This window comes from Protopterus annectens, chromosome 11.part0, assembly GCF_019279795.1.
Source record: "Protopterus annectens isolate FY-2018-M chromosome 11.part0, PAN1.0, whole genome shotgun sequence".
Taxonomy (NCBI): domain Eukaryota; kingdom Metazoa; phylum Chordata; order Ceratodontiformes; family Protopteridae; genus Protopterus; species Protopterus annectens.
Genome location: NC_056745.1, coordinates 1,257,246,375 through 1,257,273,027, shown reverse-complemented (window position 1 = coordinate 1,257,273,027; position 26,653 = coordinate 1,257,246,375). Strand labels below are relative to the sequence as shown.

At 41.0% G+C, this 26,653-nt stretch overlaps 1 protein-coding gene across 1 annotated transcript in view; it reads left to right on the top strand.

Annotated features, from left to right (window-relative positions):
- LOC122815059 (peroxisomal succinyl-coenzyme A thioesterase-like) overlaps positions 1-24,555 on the top strand; it is a 621,446-nt gene extending 596,891 nt beyond the window's left edge. Inside the window, exon 11 of the mRNA XM_044087303.1 lies at positions 23,535-24,555. Within this exon, the coding sequence (XP_043943238.1) occupies positions 23,535-23,662 (128 nt within the window). The 3' untranslated portion in view covers positions 23,663-24,555. The remainder of the gene's footprint in view (positions 1-23,534) is intronic.
- The last annotated feature ends 2,098 nt before the right edge of the window (positions 24,556-26,653 follow it).

Below are 26,653 nucleotides of genomic sequence, written 5' to 3'. Positions count from 1 at the left end.
ACATCATGATCAGCGTTAAAGTCTGCTGATCTCGTAGTAAAAATGTTCTGCTGGTTAGTCAAACTACGATGCAACCCCTCATTTTTGGACAGTCTTTCTTCACCAACCACATTGTCAAAATCTTTATGAAAAAATAAATTACTTGACCACTGTCCCTGCGAATGGGTTCTCTGTCCCCCACTTGCTGAATCATTGGCCATTGGCTGTCTGTGCAGTGAATAAACCAGCCACAAGGACTCAAGGGCTTTAAAAAGAAAATAAGTTACTTGACCACTGTCCCTGTGAACGGGTTCGCTCTGTCCCCCAATTGCTGAATCCTTGGCCATTGGCTGCATCTGCAGTGAAGAAACCAGCCACACGTACTTAAGGGCTTTAAAAAGAAAATAAGTTACTTGACCACTGACCCTGCAAACGGGTTCTCTCTGTCCCCCACTTGCTGAATCTTTTGCCATTGGCCACATCTGTAGTGAAGAAACCAGACACAAGGACTCAAGGGCTTTAAAAAGAAAATAAGTTACTGTAGGTGTCTAGCTACATTTCCCTCTTTAGCCTGCTACTGTAGAAAATACCTGGTCTAAAGCAGAAATAACTGGTTCTACTACCCATGGCTGGGGACAACAGCTGCTCCCTCACCCCCATCAGCTGTAAATACATTCCCCAGCTAACTTTTTATTTTTAGTTATCAGTAAACCAAGATAAACCTCTAGACGAAAAAAGGTAACCCAGTAGATACACTGGGATTGCCCACTTGTAAAATAGAGGCAAAAAGGTACTTAAACTGCCACTTTTTGTCTGCTTCAAACTAGGTATCTACCCAGAAAGGACACAGATGAAATCAGGTCTATAGATTGCTTTTCCCTACTAGATTCCAATAACTCTTAACAATTTGCCTGTTTAGACACTTACACTGCAATCTTTAGCCTGGGGGGTTCTAGCCTGCTCCGTTCTCTCCCCTCCCTGCCCCCTATTTCCACCCACCCCCAGTACCTCTACATTTATTCTTAGCCTTAATCTCACCCCTAATTACCACCAATTAGGCTACACCACTAGTCACCTCCTCCCCCTACATCCAATGCAATCATGCTACTACCTAATATAACAATCCTAACCTGCATAGTTCTAGCTCACATTACATCCTACCAAGTCTCCACAGTCACATGCCCCAACAACTTCCACTGTATTCTCTCAACACCCTCCCTCAAACATTTACACTATAACTGCACAACCCCTGCCACCAAAAACATCCTCCCATTACACACACTACATTACCAAACACCTAACACTCAAAAATAAAATATCCCTAAGATGCAATAAGCAATTTACTATGTATATAAAACATATCCTAAACGCCCTTTATAAACTAGCCCTCGCTGGAGACATCCATCCAAACCCTGGTCCTTCCAAATCTAACCCAACCACAAACCCTAGTCCAAGCAACCCCCCCCCCCCACAACTCAACTCCTAGCTAACAAGAAAACATACATACTTATAATGTCCCTAAACATCAGAAGCATATGTAATATAATCCAAGAACTACATGCCAGCATAAGCATATATTCCCCAGATATTCTCTTCCTAACTGAAACCTGGCTCAAACCTCACATCAAAAGTGAGGAAATACTTCCACCTGAATACAACAGCCTTCACATAGACAGATTGTCCACAAAAGGAGGTGGTGTAGCATTGATATTTAAACACCACCTTAATATTCAACTCCTGAACTCATCTGCCCCCACCACAACAATGAAGAAATCTTTTATGCCAATCTTAAACTAAACCCAAACAAAACAGTCAATATCATAGGATGCTATTTCCCACCAGGGCAAAATGTTACACCCCTAGAAAATCTGAGCTGGGCTACTCTATCTCTACCCCAGGGAACCGTCATTCTCGGCGACTTTAACATCAGCGGGCTATCCTGTAATAATAATCTCCCAACCATTCACCTTAATCTCCATGGGTTCACTCAACTCATCCAATCCCCTACCCGAATCAACAAAAACCCTAACAATCATACTTTACTTGACTGGATCCTAGTCAACAAAGCCCCTCACTCTTGCCTAGCAGGCTGCTTACCTGACAGTCTTAGTGACCACTCACCCCCTTTCCTAATCTGGCACCATACAAACAGTCTGAAGCCCATTATTTACAGGCAAATACAGAACAAGTCCAACTTCAATCCCAACTCCATCTCCTCCCTGCAAAAAAATTAACTGGTCACCACTAAAATACCTCGACCTAGATGAGGCTGTCCACTTCTTCAACAGTGCCTTCCTTTCCATCCTAAACACCCATGCTCCTGTAAGAAATGCCAAAGTCAGATCCAGGTGTGCCCCATGGTTACAAAAGACCACCAGAACCCTAATGAAATTGAGAGATAAGGCCTGGGAGCACTGGCGAGTAACAAAAAATAACTCAGGCAGTCATTCCTTGAACTGCGCAATAAAGCCAAAAGGCATATAAAATTAGACAAATCCCTCTACTTATAAATCCACCCTAAACTCTACCAACCACAACCCTAAGCAATTCTGGTCCACTGTTAATACTATCCTCCACCCTGGGAAGGTTGATGCCCTCCAGCCGTCCATTACCCCTCCCTCCAGCAATATTGCTGAATCCTTCAACAAACACTTCACTGAAATTATAACATCTCTAAACAAAGAACACTTCCCTACAACAGCCCCCCAACTCCTAATCCTAAACCCCCTACTCCCCTTTTCTTCTTCACCTCAGTACCTACCTCCAACATAAAAAATCTGTCAAACCTTAAACCCACCAAACTCGCAGCTGACAACCTCCCCTCTGAATACTTGAAAATTGCAGCTGATATACTAGCCTACCCAATTAAAATTCTAATCAACCATTCCATAACAGAAGGCTTATGTTCCCTCGATATGGAAAATATCTCACATCATTCCCCTCCACAAAGGCACCCCTCCACCGACCTCTCCATTTACCGCCCCATTGCTATCCTCTCTCCAAGATACTTGAAAAATGTATCACCCAAGTCTCCAACTACCTCCTAGCTAATAATCTCCTCTCCAAAACCCAACATGGTTTCAGGCCATATCACAGCACTACCCCTGCTCTGCTCTCCTTCACCAACTTCATCACAAAAACAATGGCCTCTACTACCGTATTTCTAGATCTCTCAAAGGCCTTTGACATGGTATCTCATGAGCTACTACTCTCCCCAACCTCTCCTTCTCACAATCAGCCTGCAACTGGTTCCACAGCTGTCTACACAGACACCAGCAATCAGTAAGCTGGGATAATAACCTATCACCTCACCTCCCACTTACTCTGAGTTCCCCAAAGGTCTATCCTTGGCCCTCTGCTATTCTCACTTTTCACTAACAACCTACATACTGCCACCACACAAGCATCTCTTATACAGTACGCAGATGACTACTCTCATCTGCTTTGCCCCCACTCTACCAGAACTACAGCAAATCACACAGAAATCATTCTCTTCTGTAGAAAGCTGGCTGTCCAATGCTCAGCTCCTACTCAACCCAAGTAAGAAAAAAACGTCTCCTGTTCCAACCTTCCAAAGCCACCCAAAACACCCCCCACTTCAACATTCTCACCGAAGATAATACCATCATCTCTCCATCAGAACACACAAAATTATTTGGTGTGGAAATAAACAACAAACAGATTTGACACCCACATATCTCTCACAATAAAAAAAGTGCACAAGAAACTTGGTGCATTATATCGAAGCGGCCAATTCCTAACCAAGGCAGCTAGAATCTCCATAGCCAATTCCCAGCTAATCTCCACCCTACTCTATGCATCCCCCATACCTACCAACCTTAGACAGACAGACCTACACAAGCTGGATGCTTGTTACAAGAAAATTGGTAAATTTGCCACTGGAACCTCCTACCGCAGCCATCATTATATCTCCCTTAAAGAACTAAACTGGCTAGAACTCCCACAACTCCTTCACTTTAATCAACTCACCCTCGCTCATAAACGTATTAACCACCCCCTTAACATGCCTTCCCTTCAAACCCTTCTCCAACCCTATCACTCCATTAGGCCTCTAAGATCAAGCAACAAAAATCAACTCACTGTTATCAAACCCAAAAACTCAGTAGGAGAAGCCATATTTTCATGTACCATATCTAAACTTTGGAACTATCTTCCACCCTCCATAACTACTCTACCTTCCAGCAGCCTTTTCAAGACTGTGCTCAAATTCCACTTAAATCTGCACTGGCTTTGTCCTTGTTTTAATCCAGACTAACACCCCCACCCTTACCCCCACCTAGACTCTTCACCCAACTATACTATCGCCACTACTAACCACAGTCAGAATTAGCTAGTTGTCTTTACATACTTTAAAATCTTGTCTGACAACTTTACTACTAATAATATAAATGACAAGTAACTATCTTAACTTGCAACATTTACTGTATATACTGTTGATAATCAATATCTTGTTATTGTATTAAAGCCAACAACCTGTAATGTTGTTTACTATTGCTGCAACTTTGTATCTCTATTTATCATGTACATGATGTGGAGCTTTTCTCCCTGGGCACCCACTGAAAAAGGACCTGCATCCAGTCGTAATTTCCCAGTAAACAAATATAAATAAAATAAAAATAAAATGTTTTATCTCATAATGCTATTTCAAGTTTGATATTTAAGCACTGCAACTGTAGACTGACACAGAAGACAAATAATGTTCTTCTCCTGCTGAATAACACAGTACCACTCCATCCCGTCATCTGTTTTCTGCATCAACTTTGCATTTAACTTTATTCTGGCTTCCAGCCATGACTTATCACAAACTCTTGCAGAAAGTTACTGCTTTTTATTATTTGACAGGAAATAACTGCAGTTGACAGCTTTGCTCATTGAACATTAACCCACTGCTTGTTTCCTGTTGAAATGGGCATGGCCTGGGTGATTGACAAGCCAGAACCCGATCAAGCAATATGCAGACACCTACTGTCCTATCATTAAAAAAAGTATCATCACACCAACTATTTTTCTATACTTAGTTTGCATAAACTTCTGTTTAAATTTATTATCCATGAATCCAGTAGAAGCCCCTGCCTGCACAACACTAAATTCCCATTACATATTTTAGTAACAGTCAACAAACTTCTTTTAAAGGTGAGGACTGACACAATAGTCAAGGTACAAGGTGCAGGGTTTGATTAGGATCTACTTGCTAGGCTTGTGATGGTCTGCAAACTGATATCTACCCATGAACCTATATATAAGCTTAAACAGTCCCTGAGAAAACAATAACCAACAATCATTTAGCTGCATAACAACTTAAAGTGAATACAGCAATATGACAGCATCTGCACAGGCATGTGGCAAGCAGAAAAGGACAGCTCCACTAAAAATCCATTTGATGCAGTTTTTGTTGTATAAATAAAAGAATTCCTACCCGGGTACAGGTTCAAAAAGTATTGCCGTGTCAGAGTATTACATAGCATCTCATTAAAAACACATGGCCAAAGAAGAACTTGTCTGTTTAAAATGTCTATTTCCCCTTCACGCTACTCAGTGGGAACAGCAGCAGACTTCACACGCATGCGAGCACAGCAGTAACAACCTGTCTACTACACAACAAAATGTATTTCATAAAAACAGAAAACTGTGAAGCATATAAAATGCGCTTTATCCACCGATAAACCGGAAAATTATTTTTCCCCCTGTTACAATACTTATGACAATTTGTCCTGACGTACTGTTTCCCTAATGCGCTTGTACATCACATAAATTTTATTAGCTCTCTATTCTTTACGAAATGGCAGTGCTATACAAAGATCATAGCTGCATATGTTACTATGCTGAAGGATAGAGCCAAAGAAAGAGAATAATTTGTGGTGTAAGAAGTTATGATACAGGAGATATTTATTAAGAGAAACAGATCTAACCTTATCAAAAGATATGGCTGTATGCAGAGCAAATGAAAAGGGATTATGTAAAATAAAGTTTGCTGGAAAAAATATTGAGATGTTAATGGACAGAATGTATAATTTGAATTAGATACAGTTGCATACTACAAAGTCTTGTTTTAAGATACTTTTAAAGTTTAGAGATAGAAGACATTGAAAACAAAACTGTGCATATATGTCTGCCTGCTCTGTCCACCACATGGCACATCAAGGGTCAGAAATGCTTAATATTTAAAGATAAGAAAAAAAGTACAGACTTCTACTTCACGTAGTTGGTTTTAAAGAATGAAATTCTAATATTCTGGGTTGTGTGGTTTGTGAGAACCTATAAATGTCAAAATGAATTCACACTGTAAATGTAGAGACTGCATATGTTGAAAAATCAGTTCAGAAATAAATTGCAGAGGCACAGAGACATTTCAAATAATGTGCAAATCCATAGCAATAATAAACTGCATGACTGTGCAAAGCCGTATTAATAATACAGTGCATGACTGTGCAAAGCTGTAGTAATAATGCAGTGCATGACTGCAGACACTGCAAAGCCATAGTAATAATAAAGTGCATGAGTGTGCAGACACTGTGCAAAGTCATAGTAATACTATAGTGCATGACTGTGCAAACACTGTGCAAAGCTGTAGTAATAACAATACAGTGCATGACTGTGCAGACACTGTGCAAAGCCTTAGTAATAATACAGTGCATGACTCTGTAGACACTGTGCAAAGCCATAGTAATAATAAGGTGCATGACTGTGCAGTGCATGACTGCAGACACTGTGCAAAGTCATAGTAATAATACAGTGCATGACTGCGCAGACACTGTGCAAAGCCATAGTAATAATACTGTGCATGACTGTGATGATTATGCTGATTTTTATGCTGATTTATTTATAGTCTTTGAAAGTTTGCCAGGAGACTGTCATATACAAATAAACCCAAATGGTGTGTCCCTAATTCTTGTTATCCGAAAAGTATTGGTAGCACTCGGAAGTAAAGTTGATCAGTAATTATAGTGGATGGAGAGTCTGTGCGATATTCAGAAGCAGAATCAACCGAAAGATTGAAAAGTTTTGGTCAGTGTTGTAAAGCAAGACAATGAAAAGTCTGCGGATCACCAATAAGTGCCACACGTCCTGACTTTGAGCGCAACTGTTTCTTTAAGAAGTTTGAATTTTTTGGCGCCAAAAAAGGTTCTTAAACCATTTTCTTATACTTGGTGTCTAGTTCTGATGAAGCCCAGATGTTATGGGTGAAAGCGCTTAACAGTATCTCATAGTATGTATTTTGATTTTACGGAGTTTGTATTGCAGCAAGTCCGTGATTAGTTCTCTTTGTTACAATAAATCTGCTTTTACCATTCAGGACGTGTGGCACTTACTGGTGGATCCGCAGACTATTCTTATTCAGTGTTTGATCTTCACTTGTGTTATTCAGTTGTAAAGCAAGACAAGACAGAAGCAGAATAAAGAAGGCACTGCCGGATAAATACAAAGTCCAGTTATGTACATGTTGAATTATTTGTAGTTATCCTGCATTGCTACAGTATTAACATGTTTGAGTTTCTCTTATTTGGCTGTTTTTGTGATCTATAGTTGGGAAAGCTTTGTTTATAAAAACTATTCATTAAAGAGGAGCCAAGTTATTTCTAAGATAGTGATTGCTAAAAAAAAAAAAAACTGAGTGTGCGCTGTTGTACAGTGTTGACCAGATGGCTGTTTTGCATTTGTCTGCACAACAAGCACTGATAAAGGTACTCAGTATCTTAATTTTCCATATAGAACCTGTTCCAGAAATTCCTAGTTTTCAAAATAGACAGTAGTTGAATTAAGAGTCCCTAAGAGAGGCATTGCTCTGCTTGTTTTGTCTTTTGTTTTCACTTGTAGACAAGCAATATTCCAGTAGACCAGTGCAAACCCCATTGGTGCCACTTCCCATGAAGCTAGCAGTACTAAACACCTGGAATCATGGATTTGCACTTTCCTACTGTAAATTAATTGAAATGGGCAGCCTCAGACAATGTAGCAATTTTATCATAAATACTGTCAGTCACCTAATACTTAGTGATTCAGAGTATGAGAAATGTAGTTGCTTGATATCATTAAATGCAAAGTTTTCCCATACATCCATTAGGAATTGTAAACAAGTTGTTAGTAACTCACAACACCACATTAAACAGTATGCAGAATACAGACCAAATGCACAGTCCCACATAAACTAAGGTTCTAAAAAGTAACCTCCCTTAGCCACAAAAGCCTCCATAATGTAACCTAAAAAATAGTACCCTCAACAACTTAAAACACTCAGCTCATGTAGCAGCCACCACAAAACATGCATCAGTTGTTCAGTGTCTCAAATTAGAAGCCTATAATGCAAAATGCCGCAAGATCCCACATCCTACTCACAGGTGACTCCATAGTGAAACACACTGATGCACCACTCACTAGGATATGCAAAGGAAGGATCACAGTCATTTGTCTGTCAGGGGACATATTTGCCACATCACAAATGCACTCAGTTTCCTGCACCACAAGTACACATATGTACAGTCATAGTACATGTGGGAGTAAATGACTTGAGACGTATCTTCCTGGAATGTATGAAGAGAGACGTGATGGAGCTGTATGAGCCTAGCCTTGAGCAACATTTTACTTTAACTAAGAATGATACCACAACACACACAAAACTTTATTGACTTCAACAAGTGCCTTCGTTTCCGGTGTCATTCAACAAGGGTTCAGTATGTATCAGCCTGGGAAGAGATGGTAGACAGGCCTAACTGCATTGCCAGGGATGGCTTGTTCCTTTCCCCCCAGGCTTTTGTATGTTAGCCGACAACCTTGTCTGCCCCTGTAGTGCCTTTTTAGGCAATGTTAGCCTTCAAAACCTTCCAGAATCAAAAAACAGAATTTGGATAATCTAATAGTATTGTTGTTCAACACTAGAAACCTCAACATCCGCCACGTGTTCAAGTCCACTGCACTAGATGAAGGCATTAAAAGCAGCTGTGTATCTGTATTCGTAAAACAAAATTTAATCTCCAAACTCGTTAGACAGGATAACAACCTACAAATCCTCCATGTCCATCATACCTTTAACAAACTCCCCTTTTCATGTCATAGCCAGATATTGGATATCTTACATTAGTAGTATGGAGTCTCTTTGCATTCAGCCAAACACTATTCTTGTATGAGACTTCAACTACCCTTCCATCAGCTAGGAGACTTGTGTAGGAAGTAACACAATCTTGCATTATAACAGCGTGCATTGAAAGTAAGTTAAAAATAATGTAGTCAAGAACATGATTAATAGCACCCAAATGTTAGCCACAGACAATAAGTCGCTTTTTAGCGTTTGTAAGAAATGTTCAAAAGGAGGGGATATAAAGAAGTTAAAATGGGAGACTTTTAAGAAGGGGTAGAAAGTAGCTTCAACAATGAAATCAACAGACATAGGAATGAATTCTGGAATACAGCTAGTGGTATTACCTACGGTTTGGATTCATGGGATGTAAGAAATGTAGTGAAAAATAACTGGAATTTTTTGGAAGGATTATGATGTTTTTACCAAATCGGATAGTGAGGAGAATTTTATTAAGAGGAGTAGTAGTATCAAAGAAGTTTTAAAAAGGGAAGAAAAGAACAGTGGATGTATATGGAAAAAACTTTGTACAAGTTCCAAGTTTGTAAACAATGTGGATACATTAATGAAGGGTCAAACACTTGTACTAATGAGGAAAGAACATATGGTTTGGTAGGTTATTTCACATGGCAAACTGAATATATGGCATAATGTGCAATTTGTACAGCCTGTAAATCATTTTACATAGCAAAATGAATAGAACACTACACAGCAGGATATATGAACATTCATTAGTGGTAAAGTATTTAAATTTATTTAATGCATTAGGCAAACATTCAGTAAAGTCTAAAGGTTTTTTTTGTTTGTTTGAGTATGTGTTGAAGATGTTAGGGTTGGTGGTAGAGATTATTATTTGGAAGATGCAAGCTATACATTAAACTCATGCTATGGTGCAGAACTTAATATCAGTGTTAATTATAAAAATTGTTTTTTAAAATAAGTTGGAAATTTAAAGTTGCAACTTATTGAAATTAAATGTTATATTTTAAGTAAAGAACACATTTTGTGTTTTTAGAAATTGAAGGAAGTTACTGTCGTGACTATGACTAAATGTTTAAATGCTATAGTGTTGTTGTGGGATAAAGTCAACCCCAGTGAGGTGTAAATGTGGCAAAAGCACTTGCTTTACTGCATTTTGGAATTAGAAGTTTTATTTTAAGTATGTTTGACATCCTAAACTGAAGTTTTTTATAAGGCATTGAATTAGTAAAGCCTTGTATCTTATTTGGTTAAATGTTAAAGTTTCCTTTTTCTGTGCGTTTTGTCTGAGCTGAGTGTGATTGGTTTAAAGTGATGATGTGTGGTACTGACAACCTGCTTCTTGTTTGTAGTGGCTTTGTATGAGAGGTCTGTCTCCAGTAACATTATATAACTACATCTCTCACATGCTATGCCATTTTGCTTAAGTAGCAAATAGTTGCCAGTAAATATCAAGCAATTGCTGCATTGTCTCAGAATGCCCATTTCAACCAAGCTGACTACAGTGACAGTTGGAAAGTGTAAATCCATCCTTATGTTTATTAATATTGCTAAAGGGGAAAAAGCACTGATGGTGTTTGGAGTTGATTTACTGGAGTGCTGTCTGTCTAAAAGAAAAGTCTGAGTCTACACACTAAAAGCAGCACTCCTGTTAGCGCAAACCAGATGGATCTATCTCGTTTGAGAGAATCGCTTGTTTGTTGAACTGAATTAAGTGAAAGCTCAATAAAGCGAATGCTCGGTTAAGCAAAAAGTGTCCTGGAGGAAAAAACAGCTGCTCGCCCACTGATTGGAGCAAACAAAGCTAAATTTAAAACTCTGCACCCCCCAACTAAATATACCAACTCCAAGATAACACTAGAGTGAGGAAGAGGGCAACTACCCAATGTTAGCCAACCTTGCCTTTCCCTGGGAAAAAATTTGCTTAACCAAGTGTTCGCTTAATTGAGCTTTCACTTCAGTTCGACAAATATCTGTTCACTCAATTAAGTGTTCTCTCAAATGATATAAACCCAACCAGATATTGAGCAACTACTGAAGAAACAATTTTTGGATTGTAGTTTAAATAATTGATTTGGGTGGCCACAGTGGTGCAACGGTTAGCGTTGCCACCTCAGCAAGAGGTTCTCCGGTTCGATTCTCGACTGGGGTGCCTTCTGTGCGGAGTCTGCATGTCCTCCCTGTGGTCGTGTGGGTTTCCTCCCACATCCCAAAGACATGCAGTAGGTGGATTGGACACTCTAAATTGGCCCTGTGTGTGTGTGTGTGTGTGTGTGTGTGTGTGTGTGTGTGTGTGTGTGTGTGCATGTGTGTGCTTTCTGTGGAAGGTTGGGCACCGGGCTGGCAACTCGACACTGTAAAACTCCACTGCCAGTCATGAGCGGACAGATGATCCACTGTGGCGACCCCTAACCGGGAAAAGCCGAAAGAAGAAGACGTTTAAAATAATTGATTTGGGGAATATTATTGAATGTGGATAAAGAAAATTTGGTTTAAGCACTAAAATAATTTGTGCAGTAGGATATGAGATCGTCTTTAGATGTGCAACAATGTGCCACTGCATAACTGTGTAATTCAGCTATAACTGGCAGATGGAATTAACAAATTTTCCTGAGAGAGAGTTTGCAAAGGAAAGTGCCTGTGTCTGTCAAAAAATAGCATTTCACAGTGCTGCATGGAGTACCACCCACCACTGTTAAACTGAAGTGAACGAAACAATAAGAAAGCAGTTTAAACTCCAGTTACTAACCTCTTCCCCTCAGATAAAGAAGTAAATTAATTCCTGCCACTGAATAATCACTACTGCTTTTAGCAAGTTTACACTGTAACTAGAAAACCATCTTTAACTGTACTTTAAAGTAAAAAGTAAATACAAACGTATGAAAGCAATGTAAAATTACAGGGAACATAGTTTTGCTGGCAGTATGGAGGTGCAGTCTAAAAAATTATCAGTGGAAAGCACTCAGTAGTTACCAAAATGGAGGATCTGCTAAATACCCAAGTAGCCAAGGGTCTAATGAATGACAGTAAGTATTTTTAACTGAAACTAAAACTCTCAAAAAAGAGAGGGGAGAGCTGCAAAATCACAGGAAAAACAATTTGATAAATTAGAAGTAAGCAGCAGAAGATTTATAGATGGCCTGGCAATTGTTTAAAGCGCAAATCCAGTGACTTTAGTCATGCAAGCAGTGAAAAGGTTATAAAATAAGCAACAAATATATACTGAAAAACAACAAAACAAATTTAAGTACAGCAATATGACTTACTTTTCTAGTTAATGTGATCGATGTGTGCCACTCTTACTATAAATAAATTCAGCATCTCTGCAGAGTTAACATGGTTTTATTACCTGAAAAAATATTGCAGGTAACAAAGGAGAGAAGAAAATTGCACGGACAAGTAGCATAGGTATTTATTGTGAAGAGAAAAGAGAAATACAGACCTATTGTCTGCTACACTTCCTTTTCTTTTGGGATATCTGTTTTTTTGGCAAGAGTGAGGTCTGTCATATGTATCTTTCAAGACACTTGTCAGCCTTCGGTCCATGCTTGACCTTGGCAACATCACTAGCTTCCATGATGCAAAGAAAAACATTTTAAGGGAATTGCACATTTGAGACCCCAAAGAAGGAACATTTCACCCATGAATTTTCTGTTAGAAAAGTTAAGCTTTCAAATTGTTCAGCCTATGAAGTCTGTCATGGTACTTTTTTTTTCCCTGAGAGACTGTAGTTTTTGTAGCATTTACATCCGCTCGAAGTTCTGACCTGCGTTGTATGCTCCATAATCCTTCTACTATCCAGAATCTTATATTACTTGGAACTTTTTTCTTTTGGCTAACTATACTTTCTTCCAAATTAAAATAAACAAGATGAGGGAGGCATTTATCTTATCAGCAAATAGTTAATCAGTTAGGCTACTGGCTGCCCAGTCTTTCGTACAAATCTGTTTGAAGTAGTTCATACAGTTATGGACTTGCTTTATTACAGGCCACTTTTAAAAGTATGTCCTTCAAGGATGCATCTGCAGTCCTTACATATGGGTTATCCTGCCTCAGGCAGCCCTTCGGTCAGCCGGATTCCAAAGTCTGGGTCCGCGTTGGCTGATGTCGCCCTTTTCCCCGACGTCAGAGCGCCTGGGGTATAAAAGCGTCAGCCAACGCCATCTTCCCCGGTCTTTCTTGCCGCGAGGTGCCCGAAGCAGAAGCAGTTCGCAAGTGCCAGTCGGCCAGCTCCTGTGATTTCAGCTACCGAAGTCTTCAGAAAAGCTAAGTACCCCGTTGGGGACTCTTTCTTGCCTCAGCCGATGTCAGATCAAACGGTTAAAGTTAATAATTGTTTATCTTGTGGGAAACAAATACCTCATAAGGATTTCCACTCTTACTGTTTACCCTGCCTAGGCCCAGACCACGACGTCTCGGCCTGTTCAGCCTGTGCTTCCTTCAATAAACGCACTCTTAGGCATCGGGCAGAGTTTGCAGAGGAATTTTTTGGGGAAAATTTCTGTTATATCATGCCGTCGGAGCTTCCGACAGCTCATTTACCCAAAAAACGAAAGGATAAGGACCGACACACGTGGTCCGCGGTTTCGGCCGACTCCACACCTAGGCCTACCGCGAGTGTCTCGGTCTCTACTGAAGCCGAATCTCTACCGCTTCCGACCGACGACACCGCACAGCCGGTAACTTCGGTACCGGAGGCCATCACTGGGTCGGTCATAGAATTTCTGTCTGAAACCGGTGCTCAGGAAATAACCGACACCATTTCTGTTGATAAAACTACTCCAGCACGTGGGGCAGCCAGGCCTCCTGTATCCATGTCCATTAAGGCCTTTACACGGGCTAAAGCTGCTAAACAGCCAAAATCTCTCCCTCCCAAGGCTATTCCTCAGGGATCCACTACCGGTTCACAAATTTTAAGTTTGGCTAAAGACCTTATTTCCTTAATCAGGGGCTCTGTCACATCCAGACAGGGGCTCTCAACCCCCTCCAGGCAAAAGGCCCAGGGTTGAGCAGACAGATCCCCAGTCTTCTGATGAGGCCTCAGATGACTCTGCCCTTTCAGACTACCAGGAGGAGGCCCTTCCGGCCTACGAGGATTCTGATGCAGAGGAATCTATTCCCTCGGCCTCCCCCCCCTGAAGAGTTTTCCTTTGGGGAGACCCTTCACTCCATGAGAGAGCATTTCAAATGGCAAGGCCAGGAATTCTCTGATTCCAGGAAGAGGTTAAGGACTTTTTTACATTTACCTCAACATAGACCTTTGGCTATTCTGCCCGTTTTAAATGTTATAGAAGATGTGTACTCTGAGTCTAGTATTTCCCCTGACTCCCTTCCTCCGGCTCCTGTCAAACCTGACAGGTACTACAGGGTCCCGGACTCAGATCTATACCTTTTACAAGGGCCACTCTGCTGACCCAGAAACTATTTCCCAGGGCCCTAAAGGGGTTGCAACCACCACTGCCAAGAATCCACTTCCTTCTGAAAGGGAATCCAGGGCTTTAGAGAGATGGGGTAAAAAGGTGTATACTACTTCCACTCTTTCTATGAGAGCATTAAATTGTCAATTCCATATGATACAGTATCAAAAGTATCTGTTAGATGAATTGCATAAAAAACTATCCTAGCCTGAACCCCTAGACCGCAAGGCGCTTCAGGATCTGGTGCATAATTCTCAGCAGGTTAGCAACCATTTCTTACAGTGTGGTTATGATGCATTGGAAGCTTCATGTAGGTCAGCAATGACAGGTGCAGTCATACGTAGACATGCTTGGCTGAAGGAACAAACACTGCCAGATCATGTTAAAGCAAAGCTTCTGGATGCACCACTGGAAAAATAAAAGTTATTTGGTTCCACGGCTCAAGAGGTCTTAAAGAAATTTGAGGAAAAGGCTAAATCAGTACAAACAGTCAAAGATTTTCTCCAGGTCCAACCACCAAGATTCAGCAGAAATTGGCCTTCTAAGAATTGGTCCTTTCCAGACGCAGATTTCAAAGAGGCAAAAACAGGCGTGCCAGAGGTAGAGGGCAAGCTCGAGGCTCCTACAGAGGACGTCAGTGACAGCCTCCTAACCAGAGAGGTAGTGCAGGACCTACAACTACTGCACAAGGACAAACTCAATGACTTGACTTTGACTCCGCCAACCAGGGCTCAATTGGAAGCACCTTTAACCAGGGCTCAATTGGAAGCACCTTTGGGCAGAAAGCTATCTTTATTCTCAGAAAATTGGCACAGTATTACAAAGGACAAATGGATACTGCAAATAATAGACAAAGGATACAGATTCCATTTTCATACATTACCAAAAAGACAAGGCATGCCAAACCTGCCACCAAATCAAAGGGCAGAGGCTTTCAAGCAAATTTCCAAACTACTACAAATGAAGGCAATAGAAAAGGTTCCTTACACAGAACAAGGCCAAGGATTTTATTCCAGACTATTCCTTGTTCCAAGAAAAGAAAAGCAATGGAGGCCTATTCTGGGCTTGTCCGCACTGAATACTTATCTCATCGTGCCAAAATTCAAAATGCTGACCTTACAGCAACTCCTTCCCATGCTGGGCAAGGGGTCCTGGCTGGTAACGCTAGACCTCAAGGAGGCATACCTGCATGTCCCTATCAGACAAAGTTGCAGAAGACACCTCAGATTTCTTGCAGGTTCAGAGCGTTATCAATTCTCAGCATTGCCCTTTGGCTTATCTACTGCGCCCAGAGTATTCACGAAATGCCTGGCATCAGTAATTGCACATTGCAGACTTCAGGGGATTCAAATATACCCATACCTGGACGACTGCCTTATACAAGCGGACAGCCAACAAACATTGGTAAAACACTTGAACTATGCCATCCACCTACTACAGGCCTTAGGATACACGGTCAACATTCAGAAATCAAGACTTGTTCCATCCCAACGAATAATTTTTCTGGGTGCAAAGCTGGATACAAACACCCAAATGGCTTTTCTCACAGAAGAAAAATAAGAACAATTACCGGATTATTTCAGAAATCTGACAACACAAACCCAGCTGACTGCAAGGAAAATCCTGCAGGCCCTGGGTTTCATGGCATCTTGCATTCTTCTGATTCCACAAGCAAGGCTGCATATGAGGAAACTACAATGGTACCTAAGGAGCCTATGGTCTCAACACAGTCACAGCCTAGAAGCTTTGATCCCCTCATTCCATGCCTTCAAAAGGAATTTCTGTGGTGGGCACAAGCAAGCCAGTCAAACATTGGTCTGCCTTTCAGCAAGCCACATATCAGCCAAACCATTACAACGGACGCCTCAGACCATGGATGGGGAGTGCACATGAAGGGCAGATGTATTCAAGGGCAATGGGCACAAAAGGAATTGTGCCTGCACATCAACCAAAAGGAAATGCTGGCAGTGATACATTCAATCGAGGCCTTCGAACATTTCCTGCATCAAGGTCACCTGCTAATAAAGACAGACAATACCACAGTTATGTGGTACATAAACAAGCAAGGAGGTACCCATTCCTACCCTCTTTGCAGGCTGGCAATGAATCTTTCGGAACTTTCCCTAAAACTCAATATAGAGCTGCATTCCCAGTTCGTACCAGGAAAGAACAATGTACTGGCGGACAGCCTAAGCAGAAACACCATGGATCCACACGAATGGATGTTGCATCCAGACATTTTTCTTCAGATAGCACAATCATGGGGAAGGCCGGACATAGATCTTTTTGCCTCCCCCCACAACCATCAACTGAAGAAATTCTGCACAAGGACATACCATCCTCAAGCATGGAAAGTGGACGCCCTATCCTTCAGCTGGAATGCTCTAACAGTATATGCATTCCCACCTCTTCCATTAATGACAAAGGTCTTACTGAAGATTAGGACAGAGCAACCAAAAGTGATTCTGATAGCTCCGAACTGGCCAAGACAACACTGGTACCCACTGTTAAAGAGCATGTCACGCACAAAACCGTGGCCTCTACCACAATGGCCACTTCTTCTGACACAGCACAATTACAAAACTCTGCACTCCAGCCTAAAAACCTTGCAGCTGACAGCCTGGAAAATACCTTGACTCCTCGCCAGGATAAACTATCCAAGAGGGTAAAGGATATAATTATGGAAGCTCGGCGGCCTTCCACAAGAAAGGCATATTCAGCAAAATGGAAAAGATTTCGAACCTGGAGCGCCGCAAAGGGTCAGGATCCGACAATGATGACCATTCCACATATCCTTGAATACTTGGCTGAAATGCTCCATAATGGCCTTTCTTATTCATCCATAAAAATTCATGCTTCAGCTATTTCAGCAGAGTACAACACTGATCCACCTGTATTTTCTCATCCTCTGCTAAGGCAGTTTCTAAGAGGGATAAAAAACATCAACCCTCCAAGGAAACCACCAGTGCCTACATGGGACCTTAACTTCATGTTGGAAAAATTAACTCTACCTCCCTTTGAACCAGCAGCATCTTCAGAACTACAATTCCTGTCTTGGAAGACTGCCTTCTTTCTGGCCATAACCTCAGCAAGAAGAGTATCTGAGTTACAGGCCCTCATGGCAGTACAACCATTTCTCATTTTCCATCAGGACAGAGTCTCTTTGAGAACCAATCCTTCATTCATGCCAAAGGTGGTATCCAGGGTCTCACTGAACCAAGCTATCCACCTGCCTACTTTCTTTCCAAATCCACAAAATAAAGGAGAGAAACTTCTGCACACCCTGGACATTCACAGACAGTTGCGCTACTACTTGGACAGAACTAAGACTTACAGAAAAACTGACCAACTGTTTGTAGCATATGCTGCTGGTGTACAAGGAAAAGCAATTTCCAAACAAACAATTTCAAAATAGATAGGAAATTGCATTTGATTCTGTTACTCTTTTCATGGAAAAGCTGTGCGAGCTAACATCAGACCTCATTCCACCAGAGCAACAGCCACCTCCACAGCCTTAAGAGGGGTGGCTACAAAGGACATTTTAGAAGCTGCTACATGGAGCTCTGTGCATACATTTTCCAAGCATTACAACTTGCCTTTATATTCCAGAGCCAGAGCAGGCTTTGCTACTGCAGTCCTGCAGTGCATGTTAGCTACACCATCCTTTTCTTAGGTCCTACCACCCCCAGCTTGGCTATGGTATTCTACCCATATGTAAGGACTGCAGATGCATCCTTGAAGGACATAGTACAGTTTTGGACCTACCATAAATGTAGATGTCCGATAGGTATGCATCTGCAGTCAGGTTTTCCCTCCCTCCTACCCTTCTGTGGTATTCTTTGGGTACCTATCCCTCATTTTAGCTAGCTGGGGTTATCTTTTATGGTGTATTTATTTTTTATTGCTGTGCATGATTGGAATTTATTCATTTCTCCAAAATTTAGCCTTCTTTAGAGGGCACCTGGCATCTGGGGCAAGAAAAACTGAGGAAGATGGCGTCGGCTGGTGCTTTTATACCCCAGGCGCTCTGACGTTGGGGAAAAGGGCGACATCAGCCGACGCTGGACCCAGACTTTGGAATCCGGCCGACCGAAGGGCTGCCTGAGGCAGGACAACCCATATGTAAGGACTGCAGATGCATACCTATTGGACATCTACATTTATGGTAGGTACAAAACTGTACTTTTCTAATCATCTTCACCCTTATTTGTTATGGAAGTGGAATGCCTTCCATGTCCATATGAAGGATATGTTACATATTTTGAAATAAAATTAATGATGATTTGAATCTGTCTGCTTTAAATGCATGGGTGTGGAATTTAGGCAGGTGTTCCTTGGCACAAGACCAATGTTAGCTAGAATCCAGCTGCAGATGCTATGGGAAAAATTATATCAGTGTGGAGACAGAGGGAGGTAAGATACTATGATGTGATTGCCAGATTAAATACTTCTCTAAAGTTTCTGCTGTTAATTGCTTTACTCAACCACACGTTTATAGCTTCTAAAGCCTAGTATGTTAACAAAAGAGAATACTTAGTGTAACAAAATGAGGTAACTGTTAACCACACAAAGTTTGCTTTAAGAGTAGATCCTGTCCAACAAATCTTGTGAACTTCTTTTAGAGTGTTACTGTGGATGTAGACTGTGGACAAGCTGCCTCCAGAGCATACCTTGACCTTGCCAAGGTAAATGATACCATACAACATGTAAATATTATAAACAGTTTAAGGGAACTCCAAACTGCTCTATATATAGATAAGTAAATTGCCAACTGACTTAGACAGGATTTGTGCAATAAGAGCAGGGAAAAGTTCCTTTCAGAGCATGAAGGTGATCAGTGGAGTTCTGCAGGGCTCTGTGATGGGGTCTCTGCTGTTTGGTATCTACTTCTCATACCTCCACATATCAGAAAAGGTTCTCTGGTTAACTGAGTTCACAAATGATTGTAAGCCCTCCTAGCATACATGCAGTCCAATAGGAGCTTACAAATATAAATAGCTGGTGTACTAAAAATGGGTACAAGCTAAATATCAACAGTTGCAACCTGGTAGTATTTTGTAAACACCCCCTAGCGCTGACTTATAGCGTAGATAATATGCCATTTCAAAATGAAAATGTCATGAGATACCTGGGTAGCTGCCTTATGTTTGACCATCACATTGCAACAGTGGTTAAGAAATACTTTTACCTTACACAGCTTATAGCTAAAAGTATTTCTTCCTGGTCAAAATAAGTCATATGTCAGGGGTTTGGAAGACTGGGGGCCTTGTCCACTATACTCAGTGTTATAGACACTCCTTAGGAGTGATCCATACCTTGTTCATAAGGTTATAAGGGATTCAGTAGTCCAGGAACTCTTACACCTCTGTTGTTGTTGTTGTTGTTGTTGTTGTGTCTTTCGGCTTTTCCCGGTTAGGGGTCACCACAGTGGAACTCCGGTCTGCTAATGATTGGCAGTAGAGTTTTACGTGCCGAGTTGCCAGCCCTGATGCACAACCTTCAATGAAGGTACACCCATTCATGCATGTCTCCACACAGAAGATGCTCTAGCTGAGAATCGAACAGGACAACGTCTTACTGTGAGGCGACAGTGCTACCGCAGCACCACCACTGCAGTCTAACTCTTACACCTCAGTAGCTCAATAAATCAATTTGGCTAACACTTGGGCCGTATATCTGAATACCTGAACCTACTTCAACAAATAAGACAGGGATACATTTATCATGCAATGCCTATCCCTTCTTAGGAACAAACTTCCTTTCCAACTAAAACAATGTAACATACTGTCTGCCGTAAAGGAGCTGGGCATCTAGAATGGTATTCATAAATTCACCCCTGGTATGATTGACCTGTCGCTCCTTCAGAAGAGAGGTAAGGCCTAAGGGTGAGTACTAGCAAGGTGGAAATGGCCTTGTGTTACCTTACAACTCCTATGATCCTATGAATCTATAAATAAACATTTTCACCAGTTTTCTTTATCTACCACTCTGCCATACAACTTGTGCTGCCCATGGTCACCAATACTACTTCTGTCAAAGAATATAAGCTTTACTACTTTGACATTTCCAAGGGAAACCTGCATACTGCCCTTGAGCAACCTGTTTTTGTGCCATTTATTTCTGCAACTTATGTATGGCCTAACAGCTGTGTACAGGCAAAGGCAGGCTTGAGAGATATGTAGATGAACTCTATTGCCTATTTAATACCCATTTGTCTTTTCCAGAACTGAAGGATTGTGCCTTAGGTGGTATTATATTCTCTTTATATAAACAGTTGATTTAAGTCCATTTGGGGATTTTTGAAAATACAGTTACTATTCTCCAGCCTTGCTTTTGAGTGTGAAACCTTGTGATTGGTCTCTTCCCAGGAGCTTGATTTTAGGTGCCTCTCATCCTAAAAACTGAGAGTCACATGGTTTTACATTTGTGAACACTCAGTCAGACCCAACTACAATCATAGTGATTTGAATTGGTAATAACCTGAAAGCAGTGCAGAACACACAAACAATTTGTGAGACGGGATAATGTCTATGTGGAAGTATTTCAGCTCTCTACTCTAACCAAGCTTTTGGCTGTAGGTTTGGGATAAATGGTATATAAGGTTGCTACTTGGAGATTTTTACCAATAAGATCCTGTTGAAATCTCTGAGATTCAGCTTGGAGTCACCATTCATTAAGTTCTGTAGAGCTGAAAAGTACCTCTGCCATATGAATACCCTTCTTCCTCTAATGGCTAAGATTGTTGGGGTGGAAGAGGAATAGAATGGGCTTTAAGAAAACTGAATGGTATCGATGGGCATGGATAAGTCCTGTGCTAAACATTTCCAGCACTCACTCTTTATGATGATGGAAACACCTTATGAAAGTATCAGCTTAGTGGGCTCTTGATTGGTTGTGGCCTACATTTCCTCCTATATCCAGATGTATGTTGTTTTTGCTTTCATTTGATTGGCTAGATTAGGATAAGGATCCACTCTGCTGTTGCCTCTTGGCTTTTTGTATGATTCTAGTGATGCAGACTTGTTTTTTTCCTTCACATTTGCTTTTATTGACTAGTCTTGGTTAACTGGTTAAGGCTTATGAGATACAAATGCTTGTATTTAGGTTTGACCTAGCAGCTCTGGCCTGCAAAGATGTCCAGTCTCAGTAGTATTAAAGCAGAGATCAATAAATCAGACTCAGGTCAGCAGCTGTAGCTCATTTACAGCTTTTTATGTGAATTATCCAGTATCATACTGCTTAAGAAAAACTTTGGCTTGCTGACCAAAAAAATGAATTCCCTTTAAATGTGACTAGATTTTCCTCCCCATTTTCAGATATGAATCTGCTTTATCCCAAAATACAGAGCAATATTTAGATAATACATTCATAAATGCACCATGGATATCTGCTGAGATGTTAGCTACTGTGAGCCTTTTAGGTCTGCATGGGGATTCTGGAAGGGTGCAGCTTTGGCTGGTGACTTTATTTACTTATATGTGGACATCATATGACATTGTTCCTTTTGTTGCTGTAGGAAGAGGGACAGTGGAATGTTATGTACTTAGTCAGCTTGGGAAATCCACATGTAAGTCATACTGTCCTGAGAGTATGTATTGGCACCAGAATGATTCATTTTAAAGACAAACCTGAACAGGTTTCCCTTCAAGTTGTTCAGGTTTCTCTTTAGACTGCTATACAGCCAGTGCAACTGTCTAAGTAAATATTGCTAGTGCAGTGATTTGTGTAAACAGCATTCATACAAAAACAAAACTGTGGTGGTTATAATGTATTAGTTCTAGCATCCTTGTATCCATTGCAGCAATTTGTGTAAATAACATTCATGCAAAAGTGCATCTTTTACTAATTGAACTACATTAAAGCTGTACAGATTGCAGGGGTGTGTACATATTCATGTAAAACGCAGCTATAATAGTTATTGAACTGCAAGTGTTGACTATAATGTAGCTTGAATGTTAACATTGGTTTGAAATCTAACTCTGAAGGTTATCTGTTTTGTAAATGTTATTTTAAAAAGTTGTGACTACCTCTTAGCTTGGGTCATAGATGAAGAAGTTTTTTTCAGCAGTTTACTTATCCAACTGGCAATGTTGGGTAGATAAATAAGTAGCAAAATGATGTGGTACTAAGCAATAGTCAAGTAAAGATGAAATAAGGAATAAGACGACTTTTTTATAGCAGCATTGAAAATAATGTCCACCATATTCCTCTATACCTCAAACAGGGTGTTTGACCATATTCCTCTATACCTTAGACAGTGTGTTCTCACCAAATTCCTCTTTACCTCAGAGGGTGTTCTTAGCATATTCCTCTTTACTCAGTGATTTCTCATCATATTCATGTACACCTCAGGCACCGTTCTTACCACATTCCTTATTCCTCCTAAATCTTGTTCCTCTATACCTCATATAAGATGCTTTCACTATATTCATCTTTCTCAGACTGTTCTCACCATCTTCCTCTATACCTCTGAGAGTTCTCACAATGTTCATTCAGACTTCATTTCCATCTAGATCACATAGAGAGTGTTCTTTTAAGTTAAGACGTGCAAGATGATCGCAGTTGTGAGCAATAACAGAACGGAGGTGAACAGATAGAATTAAGTGCATGAACACTTAAGTGCAGAAGACAGTGTTTCATAAAGGGCTGAAAAGAACCCAGATTACCTCTTCCTGGAGAATATTAAGTAGACAACTATTTTGTTTTGTAGTATGCCAGTCTTTTAAGGAATGGTTCCTCAAATATTGTTCCATCAAAATCACCCGACTGAGATGAGCTTTCAGTCTGATCATATTATAACTTACCTTGGGGGATTGGCTGCTTTAGTGGCAGATATTAAAGAAGGTAGTACAGATCTCACACTGTAAATGATGGTGTGAGTGGATACTCATAAATATAGACGTGTGTATATCAGTTTACAAAAATAGATCCCACTTTGTTCGATACCTGTAGCAACCGTTCATTATTGTTAAGCTTGGTTGCCCTCCTCTACCCCAGAACTTCTTAGACATGATCCTAGGAGATTGATGTCAACAGAGACTTTACATTTTTTTTTTTTTCCATTTTAGCAAAACTGCTCTTTGGTGGAAAGACAGAGCCTCATTCTGCAGCACAAGAAGATTCCTGGAAAAGGCTCCTGGCATTCCTGGAGCAGCACCTTATTTTGGATGGAAAGCCGCTGAAGAGTCAATTGTAGAATGTCTATAATCAGCAAGCACTCCTGCAGTCCAGTATGTTAGCAACAGATGCAGTTGTCCTACATTTTGACTTTGGAGTAAGCCTGCTGTTGCATTGTGCAGTTGTGCACCAGTGACATTGTCGCCAGTTCCATAAATACCTCAGTTGTTGCATCATAAATCTAACATATTCTTATTTCAGGGACATGATCTTCGCAGTTTATGAGCTGTATAGTTTGATGTCAGCAGTCAAGCATGTGAGCAGGTCAGGTAATGTAGCAGTATTGAAGTTCAGATGTGCTGTTAATTCCATGCTTGTGAGGATGTAACCATTCTCAGTACATAGAACTAGTAGATGTTTAATGGTCCTATTTCATTAGCTTCAGGCTGCGAGATGAGGCTCAGAAAATAGTTTTTGAAATATCACAAAATAATACTGTATTGGATGATCATTGGTATTGCTTGTCACATAGTGCTGCTCATGAAAATGGGTTACCAGCCTACTGTCACTCATCTTGAAAATAGATAAGAGCCTGCAACCAAAGGAACTAAGAGATATCATATGAGAATTTATCACTGAGACATTATATTATCTAGGAGTAAGACTGTATTTACACCTCATGGAGACCAGCATAAAGGACAGCAAATATGCACACACATGAAGTCCATTTTGAGGAGAAGGTTGGTTGTCAGTGGCAAGGTAAAATCTTAATGCACAAGTTGAGCATATGACTGAACTAGAAGCAAATTGTTAAGGCAAACAGAAGCCTTTTAGCTATACACTGAAGATAAGTTTATATAAAATTCTGTGTTTTATAAGTCAGTTACTGTACAGCCAAGTGGAGAGTGATGTTGGATTTCCTTGTTTACCATTCACTAATTCTTAACATTATATCATTACCACTAGCTCTTGTATTCTAAGCATACTGGAATCATTTTACTATATGCTTAACTAACGCTATAGTGTCACACCTTATTTGCTGTTGATGTAACATGTACATCATTTTCTATTCATCATTGAAGAATGATATTCACACTACTTGTATAGATTCCAGTTACTTAAAAGTAGCAACTTACACCTACCCCCGGATTCATGAAGCTCGGCGCAAGGCCGGTGTAAGTGTTGCGCTGGCCGTGCAGCGTATAAATGGCGTAGCAGTGCCACATGCATAGTAATGAGTGTGCGCTGCAACCACAACCACATGCATAGGGCACGTGCGCGAGTCCAGGGAGCCTAACTAGGTTGCGCTCTGAGGCGTGGCCAAGTTGGCTGTCGATGAGCAACCTAAAGTGCTGAAACTTACAGCCCGCCTGCAATAGTAACCGCACCTGTCAGTGTCCGTGGATAATGAAACTTATGCAAAGTATGCTACACATTACCCGTCCACACAAAATGGAGAACCAAACATAAATGCACGAAATACAAAATGTTCCCGTTCATGGAACAAATGATACTTAGAATACTGTGTCCGTTACGTAGTGCACTGTGAGCAGTCATACCCAGTGGAGGTGTACTGCATCATGTCAGCGCGCCGCAAATACACACGACTAGCCCCATGGGCATGGTCACCAGCAGTCCCACAGTGGTAGTGATAGTACACAGCTGGGCAGTCGTGGCCATATAACAACCATAAAGAAACTAGACATCCCAAATCGCATCCCAAACACACACAAACATATGTATAGTAAAATGTGCTATACACAGCAACGTAACTGTCACATACACACAGGATGGCATATGCCGAATCGGAATATCCAGAAGCAGAACCCATGCATGCAAATGTAATGCACAACAACCCCTTTATAGCACGTAACCCAACCACTTTATAGCACGTAACCCGCACCCATGTCCGAATGTCCACCTAATCCAGCTAGCAGCCTTGTGCAGCTGTACACCTACACAATGCGGGTATACCCCATATGTAGTAGGAAGTATTGTCCTAGGCAGTGACAGGCTTGGAAATATGTACCCCACATATGTCAACATCCCATCCCAGGTACTGAAATCCAAATGGCTGCATGTGAATGTGTCGGCAGAATGTGTACATCCCGCGTGTGGTTACTGACCTGTCGAAACCCCATAGGTGTTCACACGCCACGGTGTCCATAACTGTACACATCTGGACAAAGCATTATGTGTAGCCACGGGTACTGATGAGTAGCTATGCAGACATGCAAAACATAATACACAGGGTGGAACAGCTGTCCACCATGCAGGTCACCCCAGCAGGGTTGCCACATGTACAGATGGTCAAGGTGGAATATCACTTGTAGATATGTGTGGATTTGCATGGGAAAACACCCACGGCCAATGCAAAGGATAGAATAACACGTATATACCAGAATGAAAGGTTATTGCATAGCATGTGAATAGCTTAAGGTATCCAATATAATAGTCATGTGTACCAGATACAAAATGCCTGTAACATGCAAGTAGTAATGAAGGTAAGAAATATACTACTGTGTTAATATCACAGGACATATGGCACGTGTCAAGTGTTGACGCAGGACACAAATGTCCAAAATGGGGCCTCCCCCGCAAAGAGGAACCCTACCCCCCACTGAAGTATCGTCAGTATAAATACAACCCAATCACACACCAACACCACCATCCAACCTATGACAGCAACAAAAGCTGGACAAAGACTAACACGATGCGTGCACAAATAGGGACACAAATAATTGGTGCTTTCACAACCTTCTACAGGTCACTGAATAATAGTATGTACATACGCATGAAATGCTGTGAAGGATGTGTGGTAGTCCCCAGTATTACAGAGGTACGTACACATATATACTGTAACCAACCGTCACATATGTTCACTGTAACACAACATACCGGCAGGTAATACATAGTTCAGTCATGTGCTACATAAATATCCACGTATGAATGACTACAGGAAATAGTCAAATGTGAATGGGAACAATGCATAACATGGAATATGTATGATAACCAGCACCACCCACATCATTGTATGCCAACAGCATAAGTTATTGTCAGTTGTCCAAAC